This window comes from Amphiura filiformis, chromosome 3 (genome assembly GCF_039555335.1).
Source record: "Amphiura filiformis chromosome 3, Afil_fr2py, whole genome shotgun sequence".
Lineage (NCBI taxonomy): Eukaryota > Metazoa > Echinodermata > Ophiuroidea > Amphilepidida > Amphiuridae > Amphiura > Amphiura filiformis.
In genome coordinates, this window is record NC_092630.1 from 49,906,010 (window position 1) to 49,924,758 (window position 18,749).

Sequence of the window (18,749 nt, forward strand, 5' to 3'; positions counted from 1 at the left end):
TTTTGCCTAAAAACTGGATGAGAAAGAAAAATATTGGGGAAATACTGCCCCCTCTAGCGGCGCCACTGCATAGCCTATCCATCCATGATGCTAGAATGACGGAAGTTCTGGCGCTGAAATTCAATTTCAATATCACGAAGTTTTTATCAGGGATTTTACCAAGGGAAGGCGATAGTGTAGGATTTTGCTGATATACCAGGCAACACGAGAAAGGTGTGGCTAAATAAGGGAGTGTTCATTATAAATTTTTTCCATTATCATACTTTTGACGCCGAGAGCATAATTATTTGAAGCGTACATCGTGTCAGTCACATGGTCACATTATTTTCTGTTGAAAGAGAAACGCACATGTCTCTGATTAGCTCGGGATTAGCTACTGCAGGCTGCGTGCTGGTCTGTTGTTGTCGAGTGGAAATGGGAAATTTATGAATGAACTTCCGCAACTTTGCAACATCATCACGCAGCGGCGTAGCTGGGATTTTTTCCAGGAGGGCAAGACTGTAGGCCCTATGGGGAGGGGCCCAAATATCCACCAAATTTCCCACTGGGGCGGGGCCCAAATAGACAATTTTGCCAGGCTTATCATAATCGTATATGGTAGGCCTATTGAGCTGTATTGCATATCGTTTGGATTCCCCATCTCTCTGCCCCTCCTCTCACCCTCTCCTCTCTTTTTTCCTCTTTCTCCCCCCTCCCTCTTTTTTCCTTGCACTAGGGGGCGGGGGCCCAAATAGGCAATTTTGCAATTGCCCCCGGCAGCTACGCTACTGTCATCACGGTAGACATACGCGGTAGGCCTACAAGCAGGGCTGTCAACTCTCACGCATTGGCCGTGAGTCTCACGCATTGGGTCACTTTCTCACGGTCTCACGCCAAGGTAGTATAATCTCACGCCTCACGTAATAAATCTCACGCAAAAAGCTGGAAAATGAGTAAAACCTCACGCATCGTCCTCAATAATTTGTTGCTCCTACTCCCCCCCGCTTTTCACATTCCCGAGCGCCGTGGCTCAAATATTAATGGTTCAAAATGAACATTGAGTCGGCAAATCCAGTGCACGCCTAGCTCTTTATACAGACAAATATAGTAGGCCTATCAAAATGTTGTATTTTTATATTTTCTGGTGGACTCATGGAGAATATCATGTCATGTAGGTCCCGGCGCTGGGTTGGGGGGGTCTCAAGGCATTTTGGTAGGCCTACCCATGCTTGATTCCGGGAGGTTTTTTAGCAGGCCCGACCATTTTTTAAATAAAACACCTCGGCGTGGTCTCTTCAAAACATTTGTACCATGAGGATCAAAGTCATCCAAATTTGGCCTAATTTGACGCTTTTTAAGGGCACTTTTGCCAAAATGCGCCCAAAAGTTGGTCTTCGCTGTAAACCCCCCCATCATAGTCGTTGAAAAGGTAGGCCTACCCCAAAACTGTGGCACATCCACGAACCCGAGGGAGAGACCTCGCTTGGTAAAAACACACCTCTAAGCGGGACCAGATTTATAATTTAAAATAGGCCTACATTTTGGAAGCCAGTCATCACGATAAAACGGTCCATGGCAGTGTTAATGGTATTAACACTTTGATTTTAGACTTAAATAACGAGTGTAGGCCTATAAATTATACATTTGCACACACCCTGGGGAACCTTCTCAAGCTGGTTTGGGTAAGGATGTGAGGCTGTGACCGAAAAACTACGGTACGATTTTAAACCAAATTTGAAGAAAACAGACCCAAAATTGTATCAACTTTTGGACTGAAAGTTTTCGCAAATATTTACTTTTTCGAGAAAATTATTGAAAATACCCTTCTTGAACCTAATTTTCATGACACTGAGGGTCAATAAAATCATGGCTAAAAATACAACAGAGTCTAAACTAAATGGCTGAAAATGCACCCCAAATCTGTCGCACATCCCCACGACACATTTCACCTTATAGATTTTGAAAATTGTCGCAATAAAATAGGCCCGAACTTATCCCAAATTATCCCCCCGAAAAAATATTTTTTTGCAGGTGAGGTTGGAGTCTTATTATTTTTATTCTCAGAGAGGATATGGGTTGATATTTTTAGCAGGGTACAATTTGTCTTGTTTTTTGACGTTGAAGTTCCAGATTCTTTTTTTATATGTTATTATTCATTTATTTATTTATACCCCGGATTTATACCCTGTACGTGGGGAAAAGTACACACGGCAGCTACAGAGAAACCACGAAAAACTCCTGTAAAGTGCATGAAAAGAACAGAAAACGTGCCAACCGAAACACCCGAACAGGAAGATAAAATTAAAAAAAAAACCAAAAACCCAGGAAATTTCCGAAATAAGTTCCAAATTCTTTGTCCCCCACTAAAATATATGAACACTCCCTTATGAAGTCTGCCCTCTTCCGGCTATTCTGGTAGTAGGCGTTGACAATTACCTTTATATTTTTGAAGCATGTTTGAACCCGATTTGTTCTCTATTCACATTTTTAACGCTGCAAGTAACATTTCAAGACCTCTATTTGTGACAGGTATTTATTACCTTGCTAGAGATGTGCCTAAAGTTGAAATTCAATATTTCGGATCGCAAAGATCGAGAGATATAAAGTTGTTGAATATCAGTTTAACACCATGGATCATATGGGCGTCTTATATGAACGATTACGATAACTAGGCAAAAATGGCTGGGATACAGGTTGTGTAAATACTACATGAATATTCATGAACTATACAGATTCCATTCTTCTCTAATAATAAAGATGTCAATCACTCTCCCAGACGACAGTTGCTTGGCGCTTGTAAACAAATCGAATAATAGTGCTTGATAACAGCTAAAAAAATAGGCTAAAAACACATTTTCACACAATTTTTTCCGGATTTTTTTTATTTCACATGATAAGTAGACATATTTTCTTACGTATAAGGTAATAATATATTTTTTCTGGAGGTAAAGCCCTTCAACACTTTGTTTAACCTTAAACAGTATGCAGAGACCACAAAATATATTTTTTTGGTAAACAACTTGCAACTCTTTGAAAAAATAAAAATCATGAAAAATTATGTTTGTGAAAATAAGAGCTTGCGCAGTAGTTGCAGAAGAATTCACAGTTGGAATAAACTATGATACTGATGAGTGATAAAGTCACATTGTAGAGTAGCATGGTCTAGACTAAATGTCAAAGTCAACATATTGCAAAACGTATGATTTAGTTACGCATGATTGGACGTTAAGCTTAACATTAATTTTATAAATTGCGTTTAATGGCATCAATACAGACATTTTATCCACATAGTAATATTTAACATTGACATATGTCTGAGTTGATAATGGCATCGGAACCATTTATATTGGTTGGGATATGGCATCCTAAATTACCCAGCAGACTAATTTTGTTGTTACCATAGTGATAATAGTTCATCGATGCCAATGGTCTCACCTCAGTGCCTTTAATTTCAATTTTAATAAACCTGTTGAAATTTATGGTTAAATATGAGAAATGTGGTATTTAATTAATCAACCTTCAATAAGGCCTACTTGAGAGTTGATCTGAAGAACCAGGGAAGTAATGCCAAACATAAGCATGCACATATCATAGACCCTAGACCTTAATATCACTAACTGAATTTGTTTCTCTTTTGATGACTGGGAGGGGCAGTATCATTTTTGTAGATATGCATGGTGGGTCTTTGGGAGCCAACGGCATATCGGAAAGGGTGTCTTCCAGCTTCTTCCGGACTACACATTGTTAAAATCAAAGATTGTCTTTTTCTTCACAATAAACCTATAAATGGTTGGTCATGCCAGTAAACTACTAAACAAAGAATACTCATCTAATTTTGTGTATTTGTGGCTCCTGGATGACTGAGGTTATTAATTTACTCTGCCTGCCACTCCTCTTGTTTGTCTTTGTTTTGATGGTATAAGATCATATGTCTTGCTGCAGTATCTGAAGATTTAATATACAAATAAGGAACCCCCGTCTTTCAATTAATGGAAGTTTGCCCATCGCCTCCAAATGAATAGATATGCCAAATCCAGAACGAAATTACAACACAATGTTGTCTATGGAGCAGTGTATACACATAATCATGCATAACTCGCAAACGCAAAATCGGAATCAACTGAAATTTTGGAAATAAGCTTTTTTTCGTGGATATCTACTGAAAAATAACATAAAAAGATGATCACAAAAGACTCCTTTAAGTGATTTTATAAGTGAACCCAGGAAGCTACAGTAAAGCACAGTAATATCTGCTTCATTATTTACTTATAAATCAGGCTCTTTTATTTTTAGAGGCAGAATTTTTAAATTACTAACTCTGACTCGGTGTAGTAGTATAGCTTCAAATTATGTATCCTTTAATATGTTGCAAAGTTCTGCTTTAATGTAGAGTTAATTGACATGTTGAAATATTAGGTGGACTATCAAAAAACCTGGGCATTTAGGGATTGGGTGGTAATAATAAGGTTTTTAAATAATTTTTTTAATGTTTAAACTAAAATATTAATGTCAATGATATACACTTCCCAGAGATTTTGGTACTTTAAGAGAAGACCCATTTAAAGCTAGTCATTGATCAGTACCAAACATGATAACAACTGACATTAGTGCAGAATAGATGAAATGGTAACTAACTACATACCTCTTGGTATATTGGGCTATTCCATTCAAAATCCATTCACCCCTTGTAGAAGACATAACCTTTATCTTCCACATGGGGGTTTATATAGATACCAAATGGAGTCACCCATTCAGGTAACTCCATTTAAAATTCACACCCCCTGTGTGGGAGATTAAGGTCATGTCTTTCCATAGGGGTGTATGGATTTCAACTGGAACAGTCCATGCAGCGGTATGATGAGGAATAAACCATGCAGTCTCGTCTGATGGGTTTGATAAGTGCATAGCCAAACCATGTGAAACATAAATGTCTAATTTAGCTTACTACGCTGCCTCAGTTTCCTCCCCGTCGTCTACGGAAATTAAGTACAATATGCACCATGTATAGGATTTTGTTTTATCCTTTTAAAGGCTCAGTTAATGTGAATAAATATTATGAAGATTATTTTTTGCACAATTTGTCGCCAGAAGGGACTAAAGTGTTATGAAATGTGACTGATGCAAGAACAAGCGCCACAATATTGCATTTATAACCATGACATTTGAATCTAGTTCAAGCCATTGCAATCGTGTAGTATAGTCCGAGTATCCTATGTTGGAGATACTATGCAGATAAGACAGGTAGAACTGTAGTGCACACGCTTGTACAGTGTCCCACAGCTATCGCAGACACGCTGCAAGGAATATCGTATATGTTTGTCACATCATGATGACCCTAGGTCGCGTACAGCAAGCTCAGACATGGGCCTGAAATGCCAGCGGCAGACTCGTGAGCAAACCATTGTTTTTTATGAGTTTATATTGCTGACCCAGGTTGCGATTTATCCCTCACTAGGTTTTGGTCAAGTCCCAGCTCGGGTGTCGCAGATTTGAATTTGATTTAGAATTTAAGTGGTAGGGGAATTGCTGCTTAATTTGTTATTTATGTCAAGTATTTTGCATCAGCTGCCCGTGTGTACATAAAATAGTCGGCTCAATCTTCCCACGCTCACCCAAATCCTTCTTTCTGTAAAAATACACAATAAACACACTTCTTTAGTTGCTTCTAAAATCCATCAAACTGAAAACAAACTGATCTTTTTTTGTCTTCTTCAAAAAAATAGTACGAGTTGTCATGGTGATATTTCCTTGAGGGTATCCTATATAATCCAATCTTGTGTTCTAGATCGATACAGTGAGTTTGTGTGGTTGGTACGGCTGAGTCGGCTGGTCGGGCAGGAGGAGGATGAGAATGAAATCCCAGCATGGAATGAGAGATGATACAGATAACCGGCCGATATATACCTAGCTAGCCTAATGATGCCGACTTTGCCTTTTTTGAAGCATATTATCTCTTCTGCTCATCTGTGAACTATCAGCAAGGTTATCCAACTCTCTTGGATATCAGGCAGGCAATGAGAGAATTAGTGGGATATCAGGCAAGCATTGAGAGAATATAATCTTTGGATATCAAGCATTTGAACAAGGGAGAGAAGATATATAGGGTGTATTAAAATGATTGGTACCCATCAATATCCATTGAGTACGGACATTCGAGTGCCACATCATTTCCTGGACCCTGTTTGTACAGAAAGTCAATGGGAGCTATTTACTGGTGTGCACCCATAATACAGTATTAGGATCCACCTTTTTTGTAGATTAATGTCATAAAAGGTTATTAAACAATAATTGGGGGGGGGGGGGGCTACCAGCTGAGTCACGTCTACGACCAATTGATCCTGAGGGCTTCATCATCTTCTGATGATGTCATACCATCCAACAAAGGATCAATTGGCAGACACCATTGAGAAAGGCAACAGACTGGATTGCCGAAACTGTATGGAAAACGTGAATTTTTTTTATGTTGAATTTGGAAGAAGCAGGCATTTCATCAGACAACAAAGGTGATGGGTACCAATCATTTTGATACACCCTGTATTTATAACAATGCTCATGTTATTAGTTGAAATATTTTGTTTAATTATTCAATTTTGAGGCACATTTTGATTTCACACACGAGAAAAATAATGCAAGTACCTGTGAGACAAGTGTGTAAGGATGGCAAGTGAAGCTTGAACGGTACTTGTGATGAAATTTAGTTATCACTTAAAACAGTGAGCGTGTTTATAGTGAGACAAATTGTCTGGTATTTTAGCGTATAAGTAAACATTAACAAGAATGGATTGGCACTATAAACAGACCAATAACGTTTATTGCTGCACTCATATAACGAAATTGAAATTCTTCAAAATGAATATTGGAGTATTAATCTTTCTGTATAGCACCGAGTATAACTTGAACAGACAAGGTGCCGCGATAATGTTATTCCAGGAAAGTCAAGTAAGTTATATGAATCGCCGAACTTGAATGTGTCACTGGAATAACACATAACCTCCAAAATTAATACTATGCGGCAATTATGTTGAAAATGCATCTGGTATTGATTCAACGGTAAGCTATTTGAAATTGGCGCCATATTTATGTTTCTTAAAAATATCCTTGGTGTATATTGTAGCTTTCATGTACTAATTAGACAATATTCAAGAAAAAATACAGCTCAAAACAGGTTGATTATAGATAATTGATTGTGGCTAAAAGAATCCATTGGATTTCTATTATCAAATATTCAATGCAATGACATTTAATCAAGTGAGATATCAAAAACCATAGTTCAACATAAGTTGAAATCCATTAGTAGCTCCATTCATACATGAAGCAAAACATTCATAAACAAATAAAAATATGGTATTTTTATTGGTGTGTTATGACTTTGACATTTTAGCATTAAACTATGGATGCTATTTAATGTCTTCCCAATCAGTCTGACTATGAAGTATATACACTATGTCAGATTACTTCAAATGACATCAGCGACTTAAATATATAACATTCACATGAGATAAGATGAAATTTTAAAGGAAAGCTAGAGAGACTGTGATGAAAATCTGTTCAGTGGAATGGTTTTGTAAAAGACATTTAAGCTATTGCTTCTATTAATATATCAAAAGTGGTCATAATTTCTGACATTAATAAGGGAGTATTTCGTGATCCTAGCATCCTCTATTATGAAATTTTTCAATAAATATCCACAAAAAAAGCTTATTTCCAAAATTTCAGTTGATTCAGATTTTGGGTTTGCGAGTTATGCATGATTATGTGTAATACTAATACACTGCTCCATAGGCCACTGTGTTGAATTACGTTCTGGTACACCAGAACGTAATTCAAATTTGGCAATATTTTTGCTAAACGAATTCACATAAACATTATGTAGCCAGATGTTTCCAGTGGTAGCAAGATCTCAACTTTTTTGTGAAAAGTGGGGGGATGAGGCTGTGGATCACAAAATGCCCTTTTAAACTGAGTGCATCAGGTTGGTCCTATACATCATACCATGGCAAGTAAGCCATATCATAAAAAGCAAATGAATTTTCCACACTCCAGGAAGTTGAGATATTACTCCTCAGATAATGCATTATCTCTTGTTACCATTTTACCTGCATCCCCTGATACCACCATACCACCAACATACATGTAACAATTTATTCAAGCAAATCAGATAAAACTACCACGGGAAAGCCTCTTCAGATTTGTCCAACCCCAGCCTTCCTCGTTTTCCTGCCTGTACAAAAAATAAATTGGCCGTAACATGAGTGGTACTTTGTATTCAAAGACAGATTGTTTATAGAGGTGTGTGACCTGGACAGTTGCATTGCACGGTTGGCAAGTCAACCCTTCATACTGGCTGGACATTGCCCCTTTTTGCTTGACACCATCGTGGATGAGTTTGTGGTGATGTTGTGGTCACATCATCTCTTTCCCTACAACGTGTATCTTTTGTGTGTGACAGTACCAGTTTCTGGGTCAAGTATTCTAGGCACGATTTCTTCAAGCCACAGATCAGCATTGAAAGAAGTCAGCTGAGGTAATGATGATGCGTATAAAACCATGCCGTAATAAGTGAATGAGTATGTCCCTCGTGCCATGCAGAGGTTGGCTATTACGTCCCTAGGGGATGATACTTCAGGGAGAACACTGGTCATAATGGCGACTAACTTAGATTTATAAACGTCTGTTGAGGGGACGTTTCCTTCCATAAATTTTGTCACTGGATATGGTAATATATATTGTGATGCATTCAACAAGATCGCTATCTACTGAAGATAGCAGCTTATCAGCTATAAAGTTATTGCAGATATGTACTAAAGATAGGAAATAGTCTGAAGATAGTGGCTCATAAATTAGTGAATTATTCATAGATTGTGATTTGTATGCCAACTTCAACACGTAGACCAGCTAAATCAAGTTAAAATCACTTGTGTATTTGTGTCTGTATTTCAATTGATTTAACCTAGGGTTCATGTAGAAATTAACATTGGCACAAGAAATTACAAGCTCTAAAATATGCAACTTAAATCTGTCTACTGAATAAAGCAGCTTTGTCTATGGACTTACTAAGTTAAAGGGGCATGGTCTGATTTTTTATGTTCTGTTTTCTATAATACATTGAGGCCTGTATTGTTGTATTGCTCTAGCGGATTTGATATTAGAACAAAAACGTGTATAACAATGCTTCATAGGATAGTACATGTTACTTCCAGATGTGGTTGTGTACACCATCTAGAAACGAAACATCTCGGATGTTAAATTGTACTCGGATAATGACGAAAAATATGAGCTTTCTTCTTTTACCAAAATCTCAGTTTTATACTAAAATGCAGCAAACCTTTTACGAGCGCGACTACCGTGATGTTGCAAATTCGGGCGCTAACAACGCGCACGGCGCACAGTTCATTCATAAATTTCCACTCAGCAACAATATATCGCCTTAGCAGCCAATCAGAGACAAGTGCGTTCAACGCAGTATATACGCGATGTATCCTTACAATACGCGCTCGTCTAAGGTTTTCTGCATTTTAGTATAGTGAAGAAAAATGAGGGATGAGAAATGAGGATGTCAATCGGTTAAACCCCTTTAATGTAGGAAGTGATTTTGATGATATTTTCAACTGAAGAAAGTAAAATTAATGTATAAGATATAAGAGATCAAAGTTGTCTCCTCAAAATAGCAAGGGGATATTTACTATACAGTACTTAAAGCACTGGTTTTAATTTGATCAGCAACTAACTTAGATGATATTGAACGTTATGTAAAGTGATCTGATGTTATAAATTGTGCCATACATACCAGAATGGCTTAATCATGTATGTTACTTGTTCTGTATGTCAATTCAAGAAAGTACATAAACAGTAATGTAAAATATGAGACTCATCATCTGTCACATCCCCATAGCTGGTTTGAATTTACAGAAATCATTACGTTGCAATGAGATGATGAAGGAGTCTACGTCATACACGTAACTCTTTCCGGCTTGCATTACTTGATGCTGTAATTGATCCATTTTCTTGGAGTTCATTGACCTTGTTTGTGATCCAGTTTCAGTGACTTGCAATTTTCTAAAAACACTTCATTTTCTTTGCTTCTTGGTTATGTGAATATAAGATGGGTTGGGGTGTGTGTGTGTGCAGCAGAATGAAAGTTTGGTGATTTTAAAGCTTTACTAACACAAGCAAGAAATGTGTTTTTTAATGAACAAAAAGCACAGCAAATGCCAGAATATTAAAATGCCAAATGCATATTTTTAGAGTCAGGATGTAAACAAAATGTATGAGAAAAAAGATGAACGATAAAAAAAAATTGTCATCACTTTTTGTACTTTTTTTTCCCCCAAAAACAAAATGTGTATGGCTTACACAAAAATAATTTAAAAAAAAATCATAAATAGGTTTTCAATTTTTAATAATGCTAAAGGTGACATTTTTATGGACAAAGCAAATTTCTTTCTTGATATATTAAAACAATGTACAACCCAACTAATGTTATATTGCCATGACTGCAGTACATTTTGAGAGAAAATATTGTTAAAAGCTAACAATATTGGCCTGGATTATAAGAGTTGCCCACTTTTATAATGTGGAATTTGAGTCTTATGGAATTTGAGTTCTACGACCAAGACCAACCTAGATTTTGTGTTTTTATGTAAAATTAAAAAAGATGTTTATTAGCCTGATTTTGACTGAAATTTTTGAAAACAATTCAAGAAATTTTCAAACTATGTTTGCCCCAAACAATTTTAGGATTATTTAGACTCTTCCACAAATAAAAGAAACCACCTGACCGACTGACCCTATTTGGCAAGTCCGTTGGGCCATAGAACATGCGTTTTTTGTCAGTATGGGATGTAATTTTATTGCTAATGTTCTATTTTACATATGATAGAATAATGTTATTGAATCGCCCAATCGAATCATGTATGACTCTGATATTGTTATCTGGAATACATGTTGGATGTTAGGGTTTTGATGACATAGTATTCAAGGGTTGGGGGAGGGACAAAATTGAAAAGTAATACTCGTTTAGGGTGCGTTTCGAGAGTCCATACATGAGCATGGTGTCCATCACGTAATGTAAGTGGCCCCTCCGGGGTTACTGCCAACCACCACCGTGTGATAGACGGCATGCAGAAACCAATGAAATTCAGCGTTAACAAGCTAAGCCACAGCCACTGACTAAGAATGCATCGTTTATGATAATGTCATTATTATATCAAGGATTTAATTAGTTAACATCATTGATTTTTTTTTAATAGTGACATCATGGAAGACAATGTCTGATTTACACTGGTCACAGCTGTTAAGAGTAATCCTCTTTGTTATCACATCATGAATGACATCATATTGGGGAGCTGAAGCTGCACTCTATAGGCCTAATTATCACTCATCAACAGTTATTGGTGTGTCCTCATTGTTAGCAGTGTCAATCAATGTCATTTTCATCTTGACATCAGTAGATATTAGCTTGATTATTTAACAGTGACATTGTGTCATTATCTTCTTTCTTCATTAGGGACAATGATCTTATTACACATTAACTGCAAACATGTATATCATTTTCTTGGACACCAGTATCAATCAACGTCATCATCAACATGAATGACTTGGATAGCTGAAATAAGCTGTATGGTCCTTGTCTTGTCTTGTCATGTAGATTCTTACAAAGGTCTTTTAGTTAATTTGTTTAAAAAAAGTAGAAGCCATATCCCAACTGTCCCAAGGATATCGTCTTCATTAAAAATTCACAACAAGATGTAATAAATCTTTCCTCTCCTCAATATGTGGCTTCATTGGAACGTGATCACTTTTACTTAGCCAAACCAGTTTTTTTATCAGACCAAATGTATTTTTTAATATAGGTTTTTCCGTTTAATTTAACACGTTTTTCATTGTATTTCATCTCTGGTGAAGCTAGAATTCGTCCAATATTATTGAATTGAGCATTTGGTGAAATACGTTTCTTCAAAAGATCATTATATTTCAGAATATGTCCATTTCATTTAATTCATTGGTCATTTGATTTCGTCCTAAAACGCACTGAAATCGTCTCACCTGTTACATGGACAGTACTTGCACAAATATAATTTGTCTTTGTTCATTACTTTTCATGCTTTTATCAAAGCAATTCGTCCTCCATATAATACTGTATTGTAGGTCTTCAATTGCAGCTTAGATTTGAACCACTGTTCTTTTACCTTGCTGATAGAGATCCGAACAGACCTGTCTAAATTTATTCTGACCAAATAAACGTTATCACAAAAATATGGCAGCGAGACAAAGAGGTCCCTACAATCACGTTTCAAATCAAGATAGAAACCGTATTATTGATGCATTTGAGAACGACATGGACTACGTCCAGGTTGCTGAGACCCTTGGCGTGAAAAGACGGACAGCGCGATCAATTATCGTTGTCTACGTCCGTCAGGGCAGACGTGATGCTATACCGAGACGAGGGAATCGTCCTCCAAAGGTTGATGACAACATGAAGAACTCTCTTCAACAGATCGTCGATGAAAATCCATTGATGACGTTGGAGGCCATCAACGCTGAACTTAGAAGGCGACTTCCTGACAAACCAGTAATATCACGCAGCACACTGGCTCGTTCACTGGATGGTATGCTTCTAACTCTGAAGCTAGCTGAAGACGCCCCTGAAGGTCGGAATGCCGGCGTGTGATCCAACAGAGGGCTGATTATGCCCAGTGGTTTCTGAGAGAAGGGTTTTAGGCCACTGTATTTACATTGATGAGTGTGGATACAATCTCTGGACAAGGAGAAGTTACGGAGAGCCCCAAGAGGCCAACCAGCCAGGAGGGTTATCCATAACCAGCGTGGAAGAAACTGTAATTGTACATTTGCCATTTCCAATGAAGTAGGCTGGCTCGTTCTGGCTCGTTCACTGGATGGCATGCTTCTAACTCTGAAGCTAGCTGAAGACGTCCCTGAAGGTCGGAATGCCGAGCGTGTGATCCAACAGAGGGCTGATTATGCCCAGTGGTTTCTGAGAGAAGGGGTTTTAGGCCACTGTATTTACATTGATGAGTGTGGATACAATCTCTGGACAAGGAGAAGTTACGGGAGAGCCCCAAGAGGCCAACCAGCCAGGAGGGTTATCCATAACCAGCGTGGAAGAAACTGTAATTGTACATTTGCCATTTCCAATGAAGTAGGCCTAGTCCACCACTCCATCAGACTTGGTTCTACAACCTTGGAAAGTTTCCAGAAATTCATCTATGAAACCTGTGCTAATGCTGTGCAGATGTTCCCGGTCGGCGATCAGATCTTTCTCATCTATGACAACGCACGGCCGCACATCAATGCCAGAGTCCCCGATGAATTCCAGAACATTGCAGTGAACAGAACTCCACCTTATTCTCCGTTTCTCAATCCAGTAGAGATGTGCCACTCAGCATTCAAGGCTGGTGTTAAGCGATCCCTTTCACTACCAGAGATGCAACAAAGGGTTGGAGATGCCACTGCTGCTAGAGAGGCTGGTCTCAATTTGCAGGCATGGAGAGCCCAATTGCTAGAAGAAGTGGCACAAGAAAATGTGGATGTCATAACTCCAGACAAGTGTGCCCGTTGGTACAACCATGCACAGACCTATCTTGCTCGTTCCATCGCCAGACAACCAATTGATGGTTAGATGGATAAGTCAAAATCCATTAAATAAGATCAAATATGGAATATTTATATATAAATAAAGTATAACAAGAACAGGCAAGAGATCTGTCAAGATCCTAAAGTTTTGCATGGTTTTACCTTTGGAGCATATTTAAACAAAGTTATCCAAATTGTCCAGGGTCCCATTCAGTCATTGAATTGACACATATATGATATAGAAATGAGAGAAAAAAAAAAAGAAATAAAAAAAAAAGAAAGAAAGAAAGAAAGAAAGAAAAAAGAAAGAAAGAAAGAAAGAAAGAAAGAAAGAAAGAAAGAAAGAAAGAAAGAAATGCAGAAAGAAAGAAAGAAAGAAATGCAGAAAGAAAGAAAGAAAGAAAGAAATGCAGAAAGAAATGCAGAAAGAAAGAAAGAAATGCAGAAAGAAAGAAATGCAGAAAGAAATGCAGAAAGAAAGAAATGCAGAAAGAAAGAAAGAAAGAAAGAAATGCAGAAAGAAAGAAATGCAGAAAGAAAGAAATGCAGAAAGAAAGAAATGCAGAAAGAAAGAAATGCAGAAAGAAATGCACGCAGAAATGCAGAAATGCAGAAAGAAATGCAGAAAGAAATGCAGAAAGAAATGCAGAAAGAAATGCAGAAAGAAATGCAGAAAGAAATGCAGAAAGAAATGCAGAAAGAAATGCAGAAATGCAGAAAGAAATGCAGAAAGAAATGCAGAAAGAAAGAAATGCAGAAAGAAATGCAGAAAGAAAGAAATGCAGAAATGCAGAAAGAAATGCAGAAAGAAATGCAGAAAGAAATGCAGAAAGAAATGCAGAAAGAAAGAAATGCAGAAAGAAATGCAGAAAGAAATGCAGAAAGAAATGCAGAAAGAAATGCAGAAAGAAATGCAGAAAGAAATGCAGAAAGAAATGCAGAAAGAAATGCAGAAAGAAATGCAGAAAGAAATGAAGAAAGAAAGAAAGAAAGAAAGAAAGAAAGAAAGAAAGAAAGAAAGAAAGAAAGAAAGAAAGAAAGAAAAAGAAAGAAAGAAAGAAAGAAAGAAAGAAAGAAAGAAAGAAAGAAAGAAAGAAAGAAAGAAAGAAAGAAAGAAAGAAAATGAAAATATGTAGGCCCACTTCTACATGCTTTATGAATGTTAAAGACAAAATTAAATGACCTAAATTTGAAAAGTTGTGATCAAAGACGAAATAAACTAACACAATGAGTTGATAACCCCTGCATTGGACGAAATTTAAGACCATTTGGACGAAATTAATTAAACATTTAATGAATCTTATTTACCAAACTATGAATATATTTGACCAAAGACGAAATTTAAGTTTACAAATAGACACTTCCAAATTTTATGGACGAATTCAAACTTAACGGGATATTAAATATAACGAAAAATGTGCTAAATTAACTGAGAAAACCTATAGTTATCTTCTAAAATGTTAGATCAAGTGTTAATAATTTAAGTAGTTCTGATAGCTGCTAAATTATTTGTTTATACCGGTTGTGAAAGGAAAATTTGTGCAGTTTTGATGACAATAACAAGTTGTTATTGTCATTGATTTTTTAATGGTGTGATATCAAGTCATATCTGCTCACCTCATTAAAGACAATGCCTTAGCACTGCTTACGTATAAATCATCCTCTTTGTTATCAGTCAACGTCATCATCAACATTTATGATATAGATTGCTGAAATAAGCTGTATTGCCCCTCTTGTCTTGTCTATAGATTCTTACAGCGGTCTTTTAGTTCGTTAATAGAAGCGCAAAAGTTTATTTATTGTTGCCTTCATAAATCCAAGCCGTTTCAAGTATATCATTTCATCGAAAATCAGAACAAGCTATAATAAACCTCATCTATTTATTTTCCTCATTCTGTGGCTTCATTGGAACTTGATCGTCTCTTTTGATTTAGGAATGCCGGTCTTAGCGTAGTCATGCGAGTCACGTCAGCCGGCCTGATCCAGGGCATTCATCAGGTCTCTGACCTTTTGTGTAGTTGCAAATTTCTGACTGGAATTGTGTTGACAGTTACAGATATTATTTAACCATTAAGAAGAGCAGTAGAGATAATGAGTCTTGTGTGTGGTTATGCGGTGTACTTGGCTTTTGGAAAAGTTAAAGCAAAGTTTCTTGTTTTAGATTGAAAAAGGTAAACAATGACTTTTTGTGATTCATTGATCATCAACAGGCAAAACTAATGATCTTCAGTTCTCTTCACCAATCTGCGCACGGAAAGTATCTGCAAAAGTCATTTGTTTTAAAGATACTAACACCAAATTAGAATTAGTCGATAGATGAAGAATTTTGTTCTGCGTATTTTTATACCTCATTTGGAACGATACAACTTTATTTCCCTAACTTATAGCAATTTGAATAAAAAAGAGAGCGTTTCAAAAACGACAAAAATTTACATTGACTTTTCCCTTGAAGCATGCAGATATTGAACGTAGCGGAGTGAGTGTTCATCTGTCGGGCTTTAACGAGGCCATAATAACACCTTGAAGGAGGATATCCAAATTTGTCACTTTTGAAACTCTACCTTTGTCATTCAAATGCATATAGGTTAGTGGAATAAAGTTGCATCATGCCAAATGAGGTATCAAAGTATGCAGAACAAAATTATCCGTCTTTTGGCCAGCTTATTTTGAAATTTAGCTGTAGTGTCTTTAAGAATTTGTTTTGTGTTAAGTGTTTGGATACTTTTTGTGCACAGTAGATTTATATTTGTAGATGAAAAGAGTGTTGCATTTTTACCCATATATCCACTTTGGCACCTCCATGTCCATCATGGAACATCTTAAAAAAAACATGTAAGGTACATAATGCTCCAAAGCAACCATTACCTATGCATCTTCAAATAGGAAAAGCACTTTTGATATGTTAGAAGTGTAAGGATATATGTCCTATATTATTATAGTCCTGTATTCATTTTTGTGCTGTCAACAAGACTCCATATCAGTTTCCATATCTCATTTTCTCACAGTGCAATCTCTGAAAATTGAATATGTATGGAAAGTTTCAGCAGTCAGCAATGCCCCTTTAATTCTGTAGCCGGCTGCATGCAAATAAATCTTAAACAGTATTGACTTTTACAAGATGGAGTCTTGTCTTCTCCCCTTGTATCCACACTTCATTCTAGATTCAAACATTGTTTGTGACTGATGTTCAGATGTTACTGTACATGACTAGCATCTGACAGCTGCTGTACATGGAATACATCCTATAGCATCTTGCATGCATGCATTACTTGAAGACAAAACATGTGAACTTCTTACACTAACTTAAATAATTTAAACAAAATGTTTAAGAACAAAAAATTGAAAAAAAAAATCTTTTAAAAATTGAAAAAAGTTTTGATGCCAGTCTGTTTTCATCTTTCGAAGTTACGAGATGGAGGTTACTGTTGCAGTGCTACTTTGAAGTGTAAAGTTGAGGTATTGACCTCATAGGCAAGGGACAGCCCATTGATTTAATAATCACACAAAGAGGTACAGGGCAACCAACTTACTTGCAAATTGTCTGCAGTTGCATCAGCAGATAGGCAAGGTTCTCACATAGTCTGTTGATAAGGGGTGGTCTTCAGTGAATGGCTCTTTTCAGAGCCACTAATTATTTACTTTTCTCTGTTGATACGGGGCAGTCTTCAGTGAATGGCTCTTTTCAGAGCCACCAATTATTTACCTTTCTCTGTTGATACAGGGCAGTCTTCTGTGAACCTGAAAATAATATGGCACTTATTTTGGAACTACACAGTGTCTTGATTAGTTTCGTGCTTTATGTGAACTCATTGTATAGGTCTATATAGCCTACTACCATATGAGAACATTTGATCCATGTAAAAAAATGGTATCATCAGCCCTATTAATGTCAGCACTACACATCACCTTTAAGCAACCTTTCTTGTTTGAAATGTCGCTCAAGTCCCAATAATGTTAACTCCCACACCAGTGATCACTTTCCTCCCACTACTATATATACATCAGGGGAGATATCTTACACTTCCCACAATGCATTTCTTCCCTGTACTGATTTATTTAGGTACATATCTTGTCTCTGTTGACCCTATGTTGCACTGAATAGCAAATCAGTACAGGGAAGAAATGGATTATGGGAAGTATAAGGTGTCTTCTCTGACTATACACACAGAACTGTGGCATTCACTAAATAAGAACGCTATGGAGACATTTGGAATTCACTTATTGACTGCCACCGTTAGTCCTGTCGTGACGTCTTTGCATGTGTAGTTGCTGTTTTACCATCTCTTATTTATTTTCACTTGCTTGTTGTTTGCAAGTTAAAAAATTCATGGATTGTAAATTGGTTCAACAGAGTTTGTTAGTATGGGCTAATGTATGGGGTGCATTGTATTTGGTTTAAAGCACCGGTGTAATCGAAGTGTGCCGTTTTAGGATTTTTAAGACGAGTGAATTATTTAGAATGTAACATCCGTTGAATTGTAAATGTGTATTGAACTTTTTTTAAATGGGTTTTAATAGTGTTTGAATAGTAGCAGATTTTAGGTTAGTGGTACATTGTAAAATGTTTTAGATTTGACATAAGGAGAAGATTCAATGGTTGGGCTGTTCCAGTTAAAATACATACATCCCTGTGAAAGGCATGGCATTAATCTTCCAAAGAGGGAGTGTGAATTTCAAATTGGGTTACCCTGAATGGGTGGCTCCATTTTAAATGGGTGGAATATGGATTTCCTTAGGGGTAGGGGGTGTATGGATTTTAACTGGAAGGGCCCATTGCTAACCTTCTAATGGAGGTATGATGCACATGAAGTATATCCTATGACAGTCTTGTTGAATGCATCATTGTCTTACATCATTTTTAAGCCTAAAAGAGAGCTATATTTAGAAATGCCTAGTGGCATCATCTACCTTGAAAGCTCTTGAATGGATTTGTTCTATATATTCATGTTAATAGAATTGTCCTACACAAAAGAGTATATTAACATGGTTTATGTGACTTATAAGTGATATGAATTTGCCATTAGCTAGCATTGATATTACATTGCCTCTCAATTACCTAACATTTTGTACTATCAGTGGCGTAGCTATACGTAGTGAGCTTTATTAATCAAAATCTGGAGCAACTCGTGATCGATTGAAGCTGGTATATAATTCAGAAAATTGAAAAATATGGATTG

At 36.8% G+C, this 18,749-nt stretch overlaps 2 protein-coding genes across 2 annotated transcripts in view; both read left to right on the forward strand.

Moving 5' to 3' along the window:
* Nucleotides 1–18,749, forward strand: part of LOC140147303 (calcium/calmodulin-dependent protein kinase type 1-like) — a 169,088-nt gene that overhangs the window by 74,579 nt on the left and 75,760 nt on the right.
* Nucleotides 12,881–13,618, forward strand: LOC140148658 (uncharacterized). The gene has a single exon (XM_072170692.1). It carries the CDS (start codon nucleotides 12,881–12,883, stop codon nucleotides 13,616–13,618), a length of 738 nt encoding a protein of 245 aa, XP_072026793.1.

Bases quoted from the DNA above. Each gene is read 5' to 3' on its own strand.
- LOC140148658 (XM_072170692.1), top strand. From the start codon at position 12,881: ATGCTTCTAACTCTGAAGCTAGCTGAAGACGTCCCTGAAGGTCGGAAT.